The sequence below is a fragment of the Myotis brandtii genome, unplaced genomic scaffold (genome assembly GCF_000412655.1).
Source record: "Myotis brandtii unplaced genomic scaffold, ASM41265v1 scaffold604, whole genome shotgun sequence".
In the NCBI taxonomy this organism is placed as follows: domain Eukaryota; kingdom Metazoa; phylum Chordata; class Mammalia; order Chiroptera; family Vespertilionidae; genus Myotis; species Myotis brandtii.
The window spans coordinates 1,317,783-1,332,943 of record NW_005370286.1 but is presented as its reverse complement, the minus strand read 5'-3'; the positions used below and the strand labels follow the sequence as shown (position 1 = coordinate 1,332,943).

The window sequence follows — 15,161 nt, the reverse complement described above, 5'->3', positions numbered from 1 at the left end:
AGGAAGGAAGGAAGGGAGGAAGGAAGGAGGGAAGGAAAGAAGAAAGGAAGGAAGGGAGGGAGGGAGGGAGCCTATAGAATGGACAATTGTTGTCTAATGGACCAAGCAATTCCTGAAATAGTTACGTGATGGTATTGGGGGTGAGGACTGTTTCATGATGTTCATCCCAGTGAACTTTTACCCAAACCCGCCCCGGACAGGCCCCATCGTGGGCACTGAGGATGCAAGCCTGTGAGCACAGAGCCAGAGAAAGACAGGGCTCTGCTGTCAGCGAGGAGACCGTGTGCGAACCAGGTGCTGGGAGCGTCCAGCGGGGACACATGAGGCTCCCGTGTTCCTCGGGACATGATTATAGAGAGGAGGTGTCCTGGGCCCAGATTTTAAAAAGCACTCGCTTCGGTTTTGATGCAGTTTGTCCTAATAATTGTCCTACGAACCTTGAGAAGCTGCTGGGTCTCGGCGGGAGGAGAGCTTGGCTGCAGAGCCTTGCAGGAATCTCAGGATGGCGGCCGGGCCCTTCTGCACAATGACCTGAGGCGGGAACTCCAGAGGGCAGTGCCTCAGGTTCAGTGCTCTCAGCGTCGTCACGTTCCCTGACGGAGAGGAAGAACCATCAGCATGTTACACACACTCCTGTGCAATGGAGACAGGAGATGACAGTTACTTTTGCACATCAGGAAAAAGAGATCCTGTTGAGAATTCTGGGTAAAATTACATGACAGATGTCTGAGATTTGCTTTAAAAAAAAAAAAAAACCCTGCAGGGGGGACAGATTCCATAGATTAAGACCAGTCTACTTACAAAATAAAATAAAATAAACAAACAGCCCTCTAGTAAAGCAACAACAGCAGCCCTCTAGTAAAAATCACCAAAAGCTGCTATAATATATTATCCAAAATGCCTGTCTTCAACAATACCAAAAACTATAAGGCATGCAAAGAAAAGTAAAATATGACTTATACACAGGAAACAAGCAGCCAAGAGAGACTGTCTTTGAGCAGGCTCAGATGCTGGATGCAGCATACAAAAACATCAAAGCAGTTGTTACAAACATGTTCAAAGAAATAAAAAAAACTTAAATAATTAAAGGAAAATATAGTAAAATATCTCAACAAATATAGAATGTCAATAAAAATAGAATTATTAAATAACCAAATAGCAGTTTTAGACTTAAAAATTGCAAAGACTGAAATAAAAAATTCACTGGCCTCAAGATGACAAAATGACAAAAGCATATACAAGACGACAAAAGAAACAAGTCAACTGAAAGATGGATAGATGATATGTATGCAAGCTGAGGTCCAAGAGAAAAAAGATTCAAACAACAACAGAACTCAGAGACCCATAGAACATCAAGAATGCTAATATACATGTGACAACGGTCATAGGGGGAGCAAAAGAGAGGGTTAGAAAAAAAATCGGAGCAAACCATGGCCAACACAGCTCTAATTTGATGATAAACATTAATGTATATATCTAAGAAGCTTAACAAATCCCAAGTAATATAAACCGCAAGGATTCACACTGAGAAACATCACAAACTAGTGAAAGACAAAGAAATATTATTGAAAACAGCCAGGGAAAGGGAGTATTCAAGGCATGTGGGACAGAATCAGAATCTAAACTTGTGTAACTGGAGTCCCAGGAAGAGAGGAGATGAGAATGAGAAAGAAGCAACGCTCCACGCAAAAGGCAGGGACCATCAGACTGGACAGAAGAGTGACACCCAACCACACCTGCCTGCGGCTGACGACGCAGAGGCTGAAGTCAAAGCTGGGAAGGTGCATGCGTGAGCCGAGGGTGGCCAGGAGGAGGCTGAAGTGGATGCACTCACACACTCCGAGTGCCAATGAGCACGGGAACACGCATGTGAAACCACGGGGCTATCGCTCCACACAAACCAGAGCGCCAAAAGCAACAAGAAAATATAAAAATCCGCCGAACTGGTTTGGCTCAGTGGATAGAGTGTCAGCCTGCGGACTGGAGGGTCCCGGGTTCGATTCCGGTCAAGGGCATGTATCTTGGTTGTAGGCACATCCCCACTCGGAGGCATGCAGAAGGCAGCTGATCGATCTCTCTCATCGATGTTTCTGGCTCTCTATCCCTCTCCCTTCTTCTCTGTAAAAAATCTATAAAATATATTTAAAAAAAAAAGAAAATATAAAAATCCTAAATTTCTATTCAACCAATAACATCGTATCAAAATATAAAGAAGCAGAAGTTGGTGGATCTGAAAGGAAAGGTTTCATCACTCCTCACGCTAGGCTGCGGGTCACTCTTTAGGTGTAGAAATCACGCAGGCGCTGGCAGCTCTTGGGAGCCCGAGGGCAGAGGCAGAGGGCGTGAGCCACCCCCGGGCCTCCCCTCGGGGCCATGCCTGGCGCCACTGCAGGTTGCAGCAACCTCACTAGACTGCATCTTAAAACCACCTTTTATTTGGTTGTTTGGGTACTTACCCAGCTGCACAGGTAACATTTTGATAGGATTTCTTTCTAAAAGCAAAGTTTTCAAATACCTTTAAAACAAAACAGAACATATATCATTTAAAAGCAGAAAGTCGAGTAACTGTCCCTAAGTGATACCGCATTTCTTCATTTGTCTTCTCTTTAAGGCGGCAATGCCACAGACTCACAGAGTGACCACAGGCGTGGTCAACTGTCCCAGCATCGGGCCGAGCTCTCGCCCGGCGCTGCTGACCTCGGGGCCAGGCAATGCTTGGCTGGGGGACGGTCCTGTGCCTGTGGGTGTTTATAGCAGCATTTAGGCTTGTCCCCACAAGATGCCAGTAAACCACCCCCCACCCCGAGACAACCACAAAACCTGCAGACATTGCCAATTATGCGCAGAGAGGGGCAAGTTCTCCTGGCTGAGAACCAGTGCCCGGGTTGCGGGTGCCCATTGACACATGCACCACACGGGGGTGCCTGGGGTGTGTGGTGATGCACCCCAGCGTTTTCAGGTGCTCTGTGCAAATGTTCTCCACAGTCAAGAGTGCCAGGAGACACATGCTGCACGGCGTGTCTGCCCTGCTTACGGATGGTGATTCACATACTCGTGGCCGGAGAAGTCCCCAAGCAAGGACACCTGGTTTCGGGGTATTTTCTCCCCGTATTTGACTCCTGTTAGCATGACTTGTAAAATTTAGCACAAAAGAGACCACAGGCATATAGGATGGCTGGAGGGCCCCGACAGAAATGACTGGCTGCATGCCTGCTGGGGCGTCACCAGTTCACGCTGCCTCAGCCCCTCTGTTTCTACCTGAATGAAGACTGTGTTGTATATTAACGGCAGTTTCCCTTCCTCCTTCCCTTCTCAGGGGTCCCCAGCTGAAATCTGGTGTGAAAGGACCACAAATACCCTGGCTCGTCAGTGGCTTCAGCCCAGGGGCTGACAATTTTCTATTTACCTTCCTGGGAGCGTTGGTACTCGGGCTGCTTTGGGTATTAGCCCCTTTACATCTGCTGACACGCAGCAGCCACTGGGGACAGCGCCCAGAGCTTCTGGAGATGCCTCGACAGAACTGCAGTGGCAAAGGGCCCTCACCTCCCCACACCAGGGACATTCTTGTTGTTGGCTGGTTTGGGGACATACAACATGGCAGCCACCTACTGACCTGAAAGGGTATCAGGCCTGTTTCCACCCGACATAATAACGCATTAAAATATTCGGTGCACACTTTAAATGACACCCAGTGCTGACCCAGCATTTCATTTCACAGACTTCCCCCTGGACATAGGCGTCTGTGGGAACCAAGCTACTCATAGGGGCACTGGGCTGAGGCCGCTCCTCAAGCGTCCGCTCTGGCCGCGAGCTCACACCGCCGGCCCTGAAGGGGCACCTTCGTTCTGGATGGTTTTCATCGGGCTTTGTGGGAAGCTTAAGGCTTTTAATAAGCTCACATCACTTAAAATTTATAATGAGTGTGTTTCAGGTCTTCCGCAGGCTGCTCTGATTTGAATGATGTAGTGGGTTGCACATCACATGAACAATTCTATCTTAAACAACAGTGAGCAGCAGGCTTTGACTGGAAACATCAAAGATTCCAACATTGTAGAACTGTGTGCTTATTTGAGAAGAAAGAAGAGTGTTTAGGGGAAAGCACTTCATTTTTACCTTTTGAGTAGCAATTACTCTCCGCACAATTTATGGACAAAAAGCACTAGATTATCCTAAACACAGAAGAGGACCGTGTGACGAACAGCGCCTTCTCAGGCCGCCTCCGAGGGCTGGGGAGGCCACTTGGGTCAGCTGTAGGGGAAGGAGGAAGCAGCCCGGACAGCCTCAGCCCGTCACACAGCCAGGCACACAGCCAGCTGCAGACCGGGCTCAGCCATGCGCCTGCCTGTCCGGCTCTATGCAACCAGGGCCACGACTCCCCACAGGTGATCTGCTCCACAGACCCCGCCAACCCCAGGGGCTCCAGGAAGAGGGCTCCTGGCTCTGGCCCCATCCTGATGGAGATGCCAGCTCATCGTGACATTCGCTGCTTCCTCGAGGAGCCTGCGAAGGCACCAAGGATCAGAGACATTTTCTTACTCTTACAGGTGACAGAATACTCACTTTTTTTTTTAAATCCTCACCCGAGGTGATTTTTTTAGAGAGAGTGGAAGAGAAAGGGAAAGACAGAGAGAAATATCGATGTGAGAGAAACACATCAATTGGTTGCCTCTGGGACCCAGGCCGGGGAGGAGCCTGCAACCCAGGTACTTGTCCTTGACTGGAATCGAACCTGGGACCCTTTGGTCCGCAGACTGATGCTCTATCCACTAAGCCAAACTATGGAGTGGGGCAGCAGATTTATCATACAGAGCTGAAGAGTCACAAAATACCACGTGCGGGTGCGCACGTACAGTGCTATTGAAACTTCGTGGCCCATGCGCAGAAGTCAGTATTTTGTGGAAGAGCCACACTCAAGGGGCCAAAGAGCCGCATGTGGCTCGCAAGCCGCAGTTTGCCGACCACTGGGCTAGGGCAATACTCACTTCTGAAAAATTGCTTCTAAAAATGGTGAGCAACAGCTGGGCGAGTGAAGGGCCTGCTGCAGGCCTGTGCCCTGCAGTTTCAGTGACCACCTGGCTTCTGTGCACAGCTACTCGTGTCAGAGCTGGGGGTGCCCTTGCACACCTCTCTTCCTCCCATGCCCACATGCAACCTGAGCCCCACCAGCTCCCGAGCTCAGCGCAGCTCTGCAGTGTCCAGCCTTGCCGGGGCACCGCCTCGCGCATGCACTGCTGCAGTGGCCTCCTTCGTGGCCTCACTGCTGCCACTCTCGCCCCTCCGTACAGTGATCTGAAAGCCAAGTCAAATTCCACCCCCATCCACTCAAACCCTCTGTGGGGAGTGGCTATAGGGTCAAGCCTCGGACTGATCTGTGGCAGAGCCACATTCAAGTCCCAGCTTGGAGGGCAGAGCCCTCCTAGCACAATTAAGCTTGACCTTACAGTCCTCCCTTGTTCTTAGGTAGCTAATGGGCTGAGGGAGGTGCAGTAAGTGCTGCCAAAACAAGGCTTGAGTAATGAAACTTGCAAGAACATTGTAAACATGTTGACCACTCCCCTTTTTTTGCTTTGTGTGATCTGACTACAAAATAAAGCTTCGGCTTACAGGCTGTGGCACTGTTTCCTCATCCAGGCACAGTGATCCTACCTGGCCCCAACTGTATTCTCTTGTCTGTCTTCTTTAATCCTTCACTGCCCCTCCTCAGGTTCACTCCCCGCCATGCTGGACGCGGTTCATGCTTGACCCTATTGCCGCTCCCTACGACCCTCTTTCAAAATGAAATCCAAAATAGCAGCTGTAGCCTACAAGCCTGGCCGACCATGCTGGCCTCCCTGTGTCCCTCACGTCTCCAAGCACATGGCCGCCCCAGGGCCTTTGCATGTGCTTTCTTTGCCCAGATGCGCTGACACAGAAGGAGGGCCTGAAGTGTTTCTCAGAAGGTTTCAAAGGGTAAGAAGCACTGGGGGAAGGACTGGGTTCAGGAGGCAAAGGAGCCAGGAGGGGAGGGGACCTCCTGGGGAGCATGGCTCCTGGAGGCCATGCTGAGGATGCCAGCTGATGGTCAGCTGCTGGGGAGGGCCCAGGTCTTTGAAGTGGGGGTGCTGGGAATCTATGGAGTCAGAGCAGGAGAGCACACATTCACTCTTCCAAACTGGGCAGAATTTCTCGTTTTGGATACACGCGGTTGTATTGCTGACCCTTCAGGCAGTTTCACACAACGAGTCAGAGATGGACCCAGACATTACAAACCCCACACGGCCGGTCCAACAAAGGCGCTGGCACCCTCAGCTGCTAAGTGTCCTGAGGTACAACAACAGCCCCATGAATTTGTACACTCAGCCATCGCACCGCCCGGCCAGCCTCAAAAATACCATCAAATGCTTCCATTCTGAAGTCAAAATTCAACCAGGAGGAGCTGAGCAGCAACAGAGCAGGCTCTCAGACGTGTTAAGGGGATGGGGACTTGGAGTCGGGAACAGGAGCGCGACTTGCCTGTGAGAGCCAATCCCGGACGGAAGCACCTGAATCCTGTTGTGCCGCAGGTCCAGCCAGGTGAGGTTGGGCAGCAGCTGAAAGAAGTCTCGCGGGATTGTGCAGAGCTCATTTCTCTGAAGATGCAATTGCTTCCCAGGAAAGAAAAGACCACGTTTGGTCAACCAACTGAATTTTAAAACACGATACAGCCTAGAAGCATTTCCGAAGAGCTACCAGCCACCGCAATCACACATCGAGTTAGACGAGAAATCGTACTCTTCTACCTTAAGTTTAAACCGTAGACACGAGACGCAACACGAGAATCGTCAGGACCCGTGCGCCACTGTGGGAGCTGAGAGCGCGTCCTGACCCGAGGACACCCCCATGAGCACATGCCACTTCTAAAACTCCCTCTGACACCACACTCACCCCCGGTGTTTATATCCCTCTTCTCCCTCCTGGGCCCACAGCAACTCTGCCCGGTGAAGGAACGGCCCCGTCTGGTCCCAGGGACGCATCCAAAGGACATAACGGAAGGACACACACACTGAGCAGCCTGCTGTGGGTTAACCGTGATCAGCAGCCACACAAGAACAACCCCAGAGCCATCACTGCAGGATTCCCAGTGAAATCAAGTCACCATCATAAAGGAGGCAATAGCACTGGAGGCAGGGACAAAGTGCAGAGCACGGGACCTATTAGCTGTGTGACTTTGAACAAGTTCCCAAACCTCTCTGTGCTCCAGAGTCCCCACCTGTAAAACAGGTCACGTGATCCACCTCCCAGGGCACATTAGGTGGGCAATGCTTGGCACACGGCAGTGCCAGGTCAGCATTGGCCATCGTAACTATATTGCTGGGCTCTGATGGAACCTTATTCTGGAAGTCACAATAGCTCACTAGATCACAAGCAGGCAAGGGACTCACCTGGCGAAGGCACCAGGCAGAAGGTAAAATTGGCATGTGACGTCAGCAAAGTGTGGGTGAGAAAGTTTTTCCCTGTTTCAATGTTGACTGGGTTTTTAGGGCTTCTGTGTTTTAAATAAGAGACTGAGACCCAGCTGGCATGGCTCAGCGGTTGAGCGTCGACCTATGAACCAGTAGGTCCCAGTTCGATTCCAGGTCAGCGCACATGCCTGGGTTACGGGCTCAGTCCCCAGTGTGGGGCGTGCAGGAGGCAGCCGATCAATAATTCTCTCTCATCGTTGACGTTTCTATCTCTTCCTCCCTCTCCCTTCCTCTCTGCAATCAATAATACAAATATATTAAATTAGGGACCAAAGGTGCTTTCAGTAGCAGTGTCTACCATAAGCTTTTTGGTGCCCAAGACTTTCTTGAGGAGAGAGAACATCAGAATTGGACCCTACGAGGTATTCCCATTGGCTGGTCCCCAGGCCTGAATTTCTCATTTGTCTTGAACAGCACATGAAGCCCCGAGTTAACCCTCCGCTGTCTCATTCTAGAGTTTCTCTCCTGCAGAGAAGCCGACGAGTAAAAGCCTGGGGTGAGCTGTTTGTTTATGTCTACCCGGTCCGTGCACAATACCCCGAGACACGCCCCACTTACTTTAAGGGTGGGGATTTTAAGGATGTCTCCTAAATGTTGAAGACCCCTTTGACTCAAGTCTAGAATTGGTGAGGAAGAAAATATGGCCCCGGGGACACTCTTGGGAATGTCTTTGGACGGGGCGGCAGGCGGGCGCCCAGCCTGAGCAGTGTCGCTCTCCAGGTCAGCGGTCCCAGGGCCGGTTCCCTCCATCTGTCAGCTGGGAGGAAGCAATCCTCCAGGCCACTGCTCATCCTCCTGGGTCACCTGGAGGGAGAGGGGACACAACCACAATGAGGAACGCGGCCACGTTCCCAGGTGGACGGGCTAGCTGCCTGGCAGGCCTGCAGTGATTTCACCTGCTTACAAAACACTCGCTTTTAATAAACGATATCATCAACTTGACTTTTAAATTTTAAAAGAATCCCTGGGGTGCAAGAAGGTTCAGATGAAAACGTTCTGCTCCTCACTCTGAACCATGGATACAACTTTCAACTCCAAAACGCAGGATAGAAATGGCTATTTCAGGGAGGAAAACAGTCAAAACGTTCCAAAGTCTGTAAACCAACGTATTCCTTCCATAAAATGGGGGTGAAGGAACTGCCCACAGGTGCTACCTCCCCATCCCCCCACCCTCATCCCCCACGCCCACCCCCACGACTGGGCCTTTCTCTGGGTAGTCCTGTTCTGCTAGGCTATGAGGGGAGGTCTTCAACCTCCTATAAACCTCCCAACAGGACAAATGTCTGAAAACCAGAGCGAAACGCCAGGACCTAAAAATGAGGGCGGGCTCCGGGGGATCCTGAGGCTGCTCCAGGTGCCCAGCGCGCCCTGCCTCGGTTTCCCCATCGGAGCCTGAGAGTCCACGCTTGGGGGCGCACCCTGTACTGGGCACCGCCTTCCATCAGCTGCCCGCCCGCCCATCGTAGGGCCCCAGGAGCTCAGAGCTCCCCTCACTCACACACACCCCTTCTTCCCCCACCTCATCTGCCGCACCCCCTTCCTCCTCCCCTGCGTTGCCGCCCTTCCTGCCTCACCTGTGGGGATGCCCCCACTAGCAGGCTGGGGCGCCGAGAACGCAGGGAGGTGCAGCCCAACAATGGAGGCCGCCAGGCACACGCGGTCGCCATGGAGACACGGGCCGCTGGAGGAGGGGCGGGACCCCGCAGGCGCCCAGCCTCCAGGAGGGTGGGTGCGCATGCGCGTGCGCGGGGCAGGGGCCGGCGGCAGCGCTCATTGGGGTCCCCAGCGCTGGCCCGCCGCCCGCGACCTCCTCTGTCAGGCGGTCCGGGTCCGTGACCCCGTGACACCGAGAGAGAGGCTGTTGGGCTTCCTGACCCAGGGACGCTGCACCAAAGCCAGAGTCATGGTGCGCGAAGAGGACGACCGCGAGGTGGCGGGAGCGAGCTGGGCTTGAGGACATGGTCTCTGAGCACAGCCGCTAAGCACGCGGGAAAGGACGCTTATCAGGCCGCCCACCCTGCGTCCAGAACTTGAAAGCCCGCCTGTGGTAGACCTGGGTCCTCTAGGGTCCCAGGGTCCCATCCATGGGTGCAGGGCGTGGTAGGCAGGGGAAGTTGGAGGTAAACTGAGGATGGGTGGCTTGCTGCAAGCTGGACGCCCTGAGCTCTAGCCAGAACCCCACGGTGGATGGGCCACGGGTGTCCTGCAGAAGTGGCGCCATTCCTCCTGAACAAGTGGCACCATTCCTCACCCAGCGCAGGCCTCACCCAGGAGCTGGAGAAGCTGAAAGCTGCTCTCCGGCCTCTCACCAATGAGGACAGTGAGCCGCAGCCACACCTGGGCCCTTGCCCTGACCTTCCCCAAAGACATTAGGGCTGCTACCTCACGGCTGCCCTCCACCCCCCAATCTCACACAAAATGCCTCTTGTGGCTCCGTTAGGAGAGCCGGGGAAGGTGTGGAAAACAGGGAGGAAAACAGTCAAAACGTTCCAAAGTCTGTAAACCAACGTATTCCTTCCATAAAATGGGGGTAAAGGAACCGCCTCACCTTTCAGTAATTTCTGGTAAGCAGAGCACATTCTCTGATTGAAGAGGAAGCAGCAGAGAGAGATGAAGCAGCTTCTTAAGAAACCTCACCTGCAAAGATGGTGCATATCTGCTACACAAGAGGAAAGTCAAGTATGTATAGTAAATGCTCAAACAGATCATTGTGATAGTATAGTATCCCATCCAGGGACAAAGTCACCTTCCCAGTTTTGACTTTAGTTAAAGTCACTAAACTCTTGCTCAAACAGATCATTATTTTCAGGACAATGTCCGATGGATTTTCATCACCTTGAAATTCACATGTAATAGGGTAAAAACCACATATCTTAACACTAGTGTACCTGTTTCCAATTGCTGTTGCAACAAGTCACCAAAAACTTCCCACATGCACCTAACTGGTTTGGCTCAGTGGATAGAGCATCAGCCCTTGGACTGAAGGGTCCTGGGTTTGATTCCGGTCAAGGGCACATACCTTGGCTGTAGGCTCCATCCCCAGCCCTGGTTGGGCAACCAACTGATGTGTCTCTCTCACATCGATGTTTCTCTCCCTTTCACTCTCTCTGAGAATCAATGGGAAAAATGTCCTCGGGTGAGGATCAACCACAACAACAAACTTCCCACTTGCAACAAGCACATTTCTCATCTCGCCATTGGGGAGGCCAGACGTCATCCTGACCTGGTCTCCCTGAGCCAGGTCAAGGTGTGGAGACGCATCAGGACACACGGTCAAAGACGTCCACAGCAGCCTCTCTCTCCCTTCAGCAAGAACTGGGCCGGATGTCAGAGGCCAGGACAAGAGAAAGCCGTGAAATGCACAGACAGTAGCTGCTCACAACCACAAGGATGAATCCTAGAAAGAGGAAGTCTCAGGAGACCTCGCACAGCACAAACGTTTCTCATGTGAACAAAACCGAGCGTTAAGTTGCAAGTGTGAGTGAGAAAAATCAAGGGATGGCTTGGCCCATAACCCAGGCTGGGGGCAGGTAGGAGACAAGAGAGCATGTGGTAAGTGTTGTGGGCTAAACGTGTCCCCCCAGATTCATACATTGAAGTCTGAACCCCCTCAGAATGTGACCCTATTTGGAGACGGGGTGTTTACATGAGGCCACACGGGTGGCCCTAATTCAATAGGACTGGTATTCTATCAGAAGAGGACACGAGGACACAGACACACACAGAGGGACCACCATGTGAGGACACAGTGACAGTCATCTGCATGTCAAGGAGGGAGGCCGCAGGAGAAGCCAACCTGGCCAACACATTGACCTCAGACTTCTGGTCTCCAGAACTGTGAGAAATAAACATCTCTTGTTCAAGCACCCTGTTGGTTGCCTCCAGCACGCGCCCCAACCAGGGCTGCACCCCTGGAAGCAACCCCGGGAAACTAAAAGTGGGTCAGAGGACAGGGGTCCCTCAATCCAGCCTGGGGGAGGCAGGTGCAGGTGCACAGGTAGGGTGGGTGCTGGTGAGGTGGGTGGCTGCTTATTGGTGTTACATCTGTCCACTCAGAACATTTACATTTTACATCTGTCACTTGGTGTGTGATTGTTACAAGGCAAAGGAGGAGTCCGTCTAGTGAGGGGCAGCACCGGCATGTGTTGCCCATCTACTGGGGTAGGAGGCGCCTAACACCTGCTCCGGTCAATCCTGGGTCTGGCTGAGTTGTTTACGGGCGTCAACAGTGTCATTCCCAAGCTTACGGCAGTGAACTCAGCGATGACTTGCTTCCCAGGCCTGCTTCCCTCCTCTGTGACACGGGGTGCCATGAGAAGGATGTTGTCACAGGGCTGCGAGCTCTGAGTAATGCTGTGAGATGCAGAGCACTGTGCCAGGCAGACCAGCAACATCCATGGCTCATCTCTCTCATGCCAGGAGGTGAGGTCATCACCCCAATTTTACAGGGGAGACAGAGGAGCAGGGAGGTCACAGCGGCCTGACACAGCCTCTGCATCTATGGAGGGTCCCCCGGGTGGCTCTGAATCTCCGGTCACCTGCCTCCTTCCATGCACATCTAACGGGAGTGCAAGAAACTGGGGATCCTCCCCCTAAAACAAGACTCTAAAGTAGAGAAACCAGTTCTCCACGGGGATCTTTGTGGAGAACCAGCAGGTTCACCATCTGGTGAGAACTGACCCCTGGCCTGGGCCCGACCTGCTGGGAGAGGAGGCCTCCACTCCGGTCAGAGAGGCTGCACGAGGTCACCTCGTCTCCATCCCTGCCAGGCCCGCGGAGCCAGCCTCTGGACTCCCGGCCCAGCACCTTTTCCCTGCTGCCAGCTGCCTGTGGGGTGGGGTGCAAGGCCCTCTGAGGCCCAGGGCTGGCTGGTTCCTGCAGAGACCCACACCCTGACCTTGCAAGCATGGCAGTGCACCTCTCCTGGGGAGGTTTTGGCGGCAAGTGTGTTGCAGAGTTGCCTTAGCTTCATAGCTTCCCAGATAAATCAGGGAGCCAGGAAGATGAATAAGCCTATTTTTAAAAGAGGATTGAGGACAACTACAGAAAGCAAGATGATGCAGAAAATTGGATTGGCCCTGCTTTCTGGAGAATTTGTATAGAAATGCTTCAGAAGTAAGGGCGGGGGAAAGGACCCCTCCCTCCCCCAATCTCTCCTGCCCACATGGCCCTTGTCCTTGACCAGCCACTGGGCAGATTTCAAGGTTGAAGTTTAACTGAGAGGCAGCACTGGGTGCTTCTGAGAGGGCAGCAACTGGGGAGGATGGGCTTCTCTGTGTCACAGAAACTGGGTGGGGGCAGAGGTGGGCCTGGTCCTCTGAGGGCTGGTGGGCAGAGGTGGCTGGCCCCAGACTCGAAGGGAAGTGTGGGCTGGTGATGGCCACCTCGCGTGCCTGCTCCAGAGCGACATTCTCCCTGGAAAAGGTAAAATTATGAAATATAAAGATCTCCAAGTTCCACGAACCAGCCTCTGTGTGTACTGGCTCATTGCTGGTCTCCTGTCATTGAAACAAGACAGATAAGGTTTCTGGTCAGTGTGGGCACCCAGGGACACTGTCAATGCTCCTTCTCTATTCACAGTTGGCCCCCATCCACCCCTAGAACTTCACAGTTGCTTACAGGGGTGCAGACCTGGTCTGCTCTCAGCTGGGCCGCTCCTAACCTTTTCTCTGTGCCCTGCCCACAGGGTCCTATTTCACACTGTCCTGGCTCCCACCATCCAATCCTTGAGCAACCCTGGACCTGCCCTGGGCCAGGTATAGTCAGACTTGTGCCCTTTGCCCACAGGCCGGCTCTCAGGCCCGTTGTCTCTGCTGGTTCCTCTTCTTTCCCACTGGAGCCTGCGAAGGGACCCCAAATCTTAGGGCCCAGGGTTTGGGGAGCTGCTCAGTTTCTTTAGAGGAGATTCTATTTCCTGACTGGGGGCAGGTGCCTGGTTTGGCCTTTGGGGCTCTCAGTCAGTGTGCAGATGTCCCCATCAGTCCCTGCAGGTCCCTTCGCTCTGTCTTCTGTTGGGCCTGGTGTCCCTGAGTCAGAAGCCCATGGTCCTTCTATCCAGAGAACTGTCCAGCCCCAACTGCCCTCGGGGTGTGTGTGTGTGTGGCGGGGGGCATCCTGGGGCTCAACTGCTCTGTTCAGCTTTTCCAGCACCCCCTCCCTGTGTTTAGGCCCCGTTTCCCTTGTAGACCTGCTACGTCCAAGGCTCTGGTCTCCCCAATATTCACAGTAACTTTTCCAGCCAACCTCTTAATGCAGTAACATATTTTTCCACTAATGTCCCTTCTCTTGTTCCCTCTCTAAGGGGCAAAGTTATACTTTTTTATACCTTTTCTGCCCCGTTAGGGGGTCTTGGAGGGAGAGGAGACAGATGGGTGTGGCAGTCTGCCCTGGGGAATCCGAGGCTGCCGTGGGTTCCTGGGATTCTGATGCCCACCTCCCTGCGCGTGTTCCTCCTTCAGAGCATCCCTGCCCGGACTCAGTGGGCAGGGTGGAATCCTACAGTGGCTCCTCTGTGCAGGCGGGGCTGAGTGCCTTCCACGTGCCCTCCCCACCTCCCCCCGCCCCCCATAAGTGGCAGTTCCAGGAGGAAGCCAAGGACAGGAGCTCAGAAGGCTGCGTCCAACCTGGGGGGCTGGGAACTTGTCTCCCTGCTCCTGAAATTTAACCCGAGACCCAGGCCTGCACCTCAGCCAGGCCAGGGGACCGGCAGTAGGGGGTGGGTGGGGCTTCCCTAGGTGGCTCACAGGTGATTTCTCCCTTGTCTTTCATGTCCTCACTGGTGGGCAGGTGGTCCCTTAGTGATGTATGGCCAATCAGCACTGGCCCCTAAAGTGTAGCCCAGAAATGACATAGGTCGCCTCTGCTCACATTTCACTGGTCAAGCAGGTGGAGGAGCCGCAGTGAACTTCAAAGGCGGGGCGGGGACGAATGTAACGCTCTATCCATGCACAAGGAACCCTAGCGCCGCAACCAGGGGTGAGGGGCAGCTAGGCAGGGCAGCGCCCAGAGTGGCTGAAGGATGTGCCTGGAGGGAGAGGCAGCGGCCTGCAGAGAGACCCGCAGGGCCGATGACCATGCACCCGAGAGTGGGACTTAGGCTCTCACCGGGGGCAGAAGGCCCTCGGTCACGGGTAGGAAGGAATGGCCGCTCTGGGGCCTGGCTGGAAGGCAGAATTTAAGGAGACAAAGGCTTCCTAAAGTCAAAGTCAAGCAGCCCACAAAACCCGGTTCTTCCAGAGTATCAGGCCAGGGCGATAGGGAATCTCACCTTGCTGTGCGATTAGAGGCGGAGGCACATGGGTCGGGCCCCCCACTCCCCCCCCCCACCGCCCCAATACGTGGCAAAGGCCATGGAAAGGCCAGCGGTCAGCGCTCAGGCCCCTGTCCGACATGGGTAGGGCCAGGGGACCCTGGGCGACTCAGGCACACGACCCCCCGGGCGGTCCTGGGGCGCGAACCTGCGCCAAGAGCTCTGGTTCAGCACTGGGGCCCTGGCACCTGCGTTGGGAAGCGGACCAGAGACCCAGCCAAGGGGACCCCGAGAGCGCGGGTGCAGGTGCTTAGTGCCGAAACCACCCCGGCACGCACGAATGCGTGTTTGAGCCCGTCGCCTGGGGAGGGGCTCCTGCACCAGCCCTGCCGCCGCCCCTCCCCCGTCCTGCTCCCCATCCCTCCCGGGGC

General features: G+C 53.8%; 1 protein-coding gene across 5 annotated transcripts in view; it reads right to left on the bottom strand.

Annotated features, from left to right (window-relative positions):
- Positions 1-10,134, bottom strand: part of LRRC27 (leucine rich repeat containing 27) — a 21,402-nt gene extending 11,268 nt beyond the window's left edge. Inside the window, exons 1-5 of one of the 5 annotated variants that reach the window (XM_014550593.1) lie at positions 10,030-10,134; positions 8,040-8,285; positions 6,493-6,623; positions 2,457-2,515; positions 438-593 (exon numbers count right to left, since the gene is read on the bottom strand). In XM_014550593.1, coding sequence (XP_014406079.1) covers positions 438-593; positions 2,457-2,515; positions 6,493-6,623; positions 8,040-8,231 — 538 coding nt within the window. In that variant the 5' untranslated portion in view covers positions 8,232-8,285; positions 10,030-10,134. Of the gene's footprint in view, positions 1-437; positions 594-2,456; positions 2,516-6,492; positions 6,624-6,903; positions 7,376-7,400; positions 7,590-7,840; positions 7,947-8,039; positions 8,286-9,055; positions 9,158-10,029 lie in introns of those variants that run through there. The other 4 variants (XM_005879655.2, XM_014550594.1, XM_014550595.1 and 1 more) reach the window with 4 other exon arrangements.
- Positions 10,135-15,161: the final 5,027 nt, after the last annotated feature.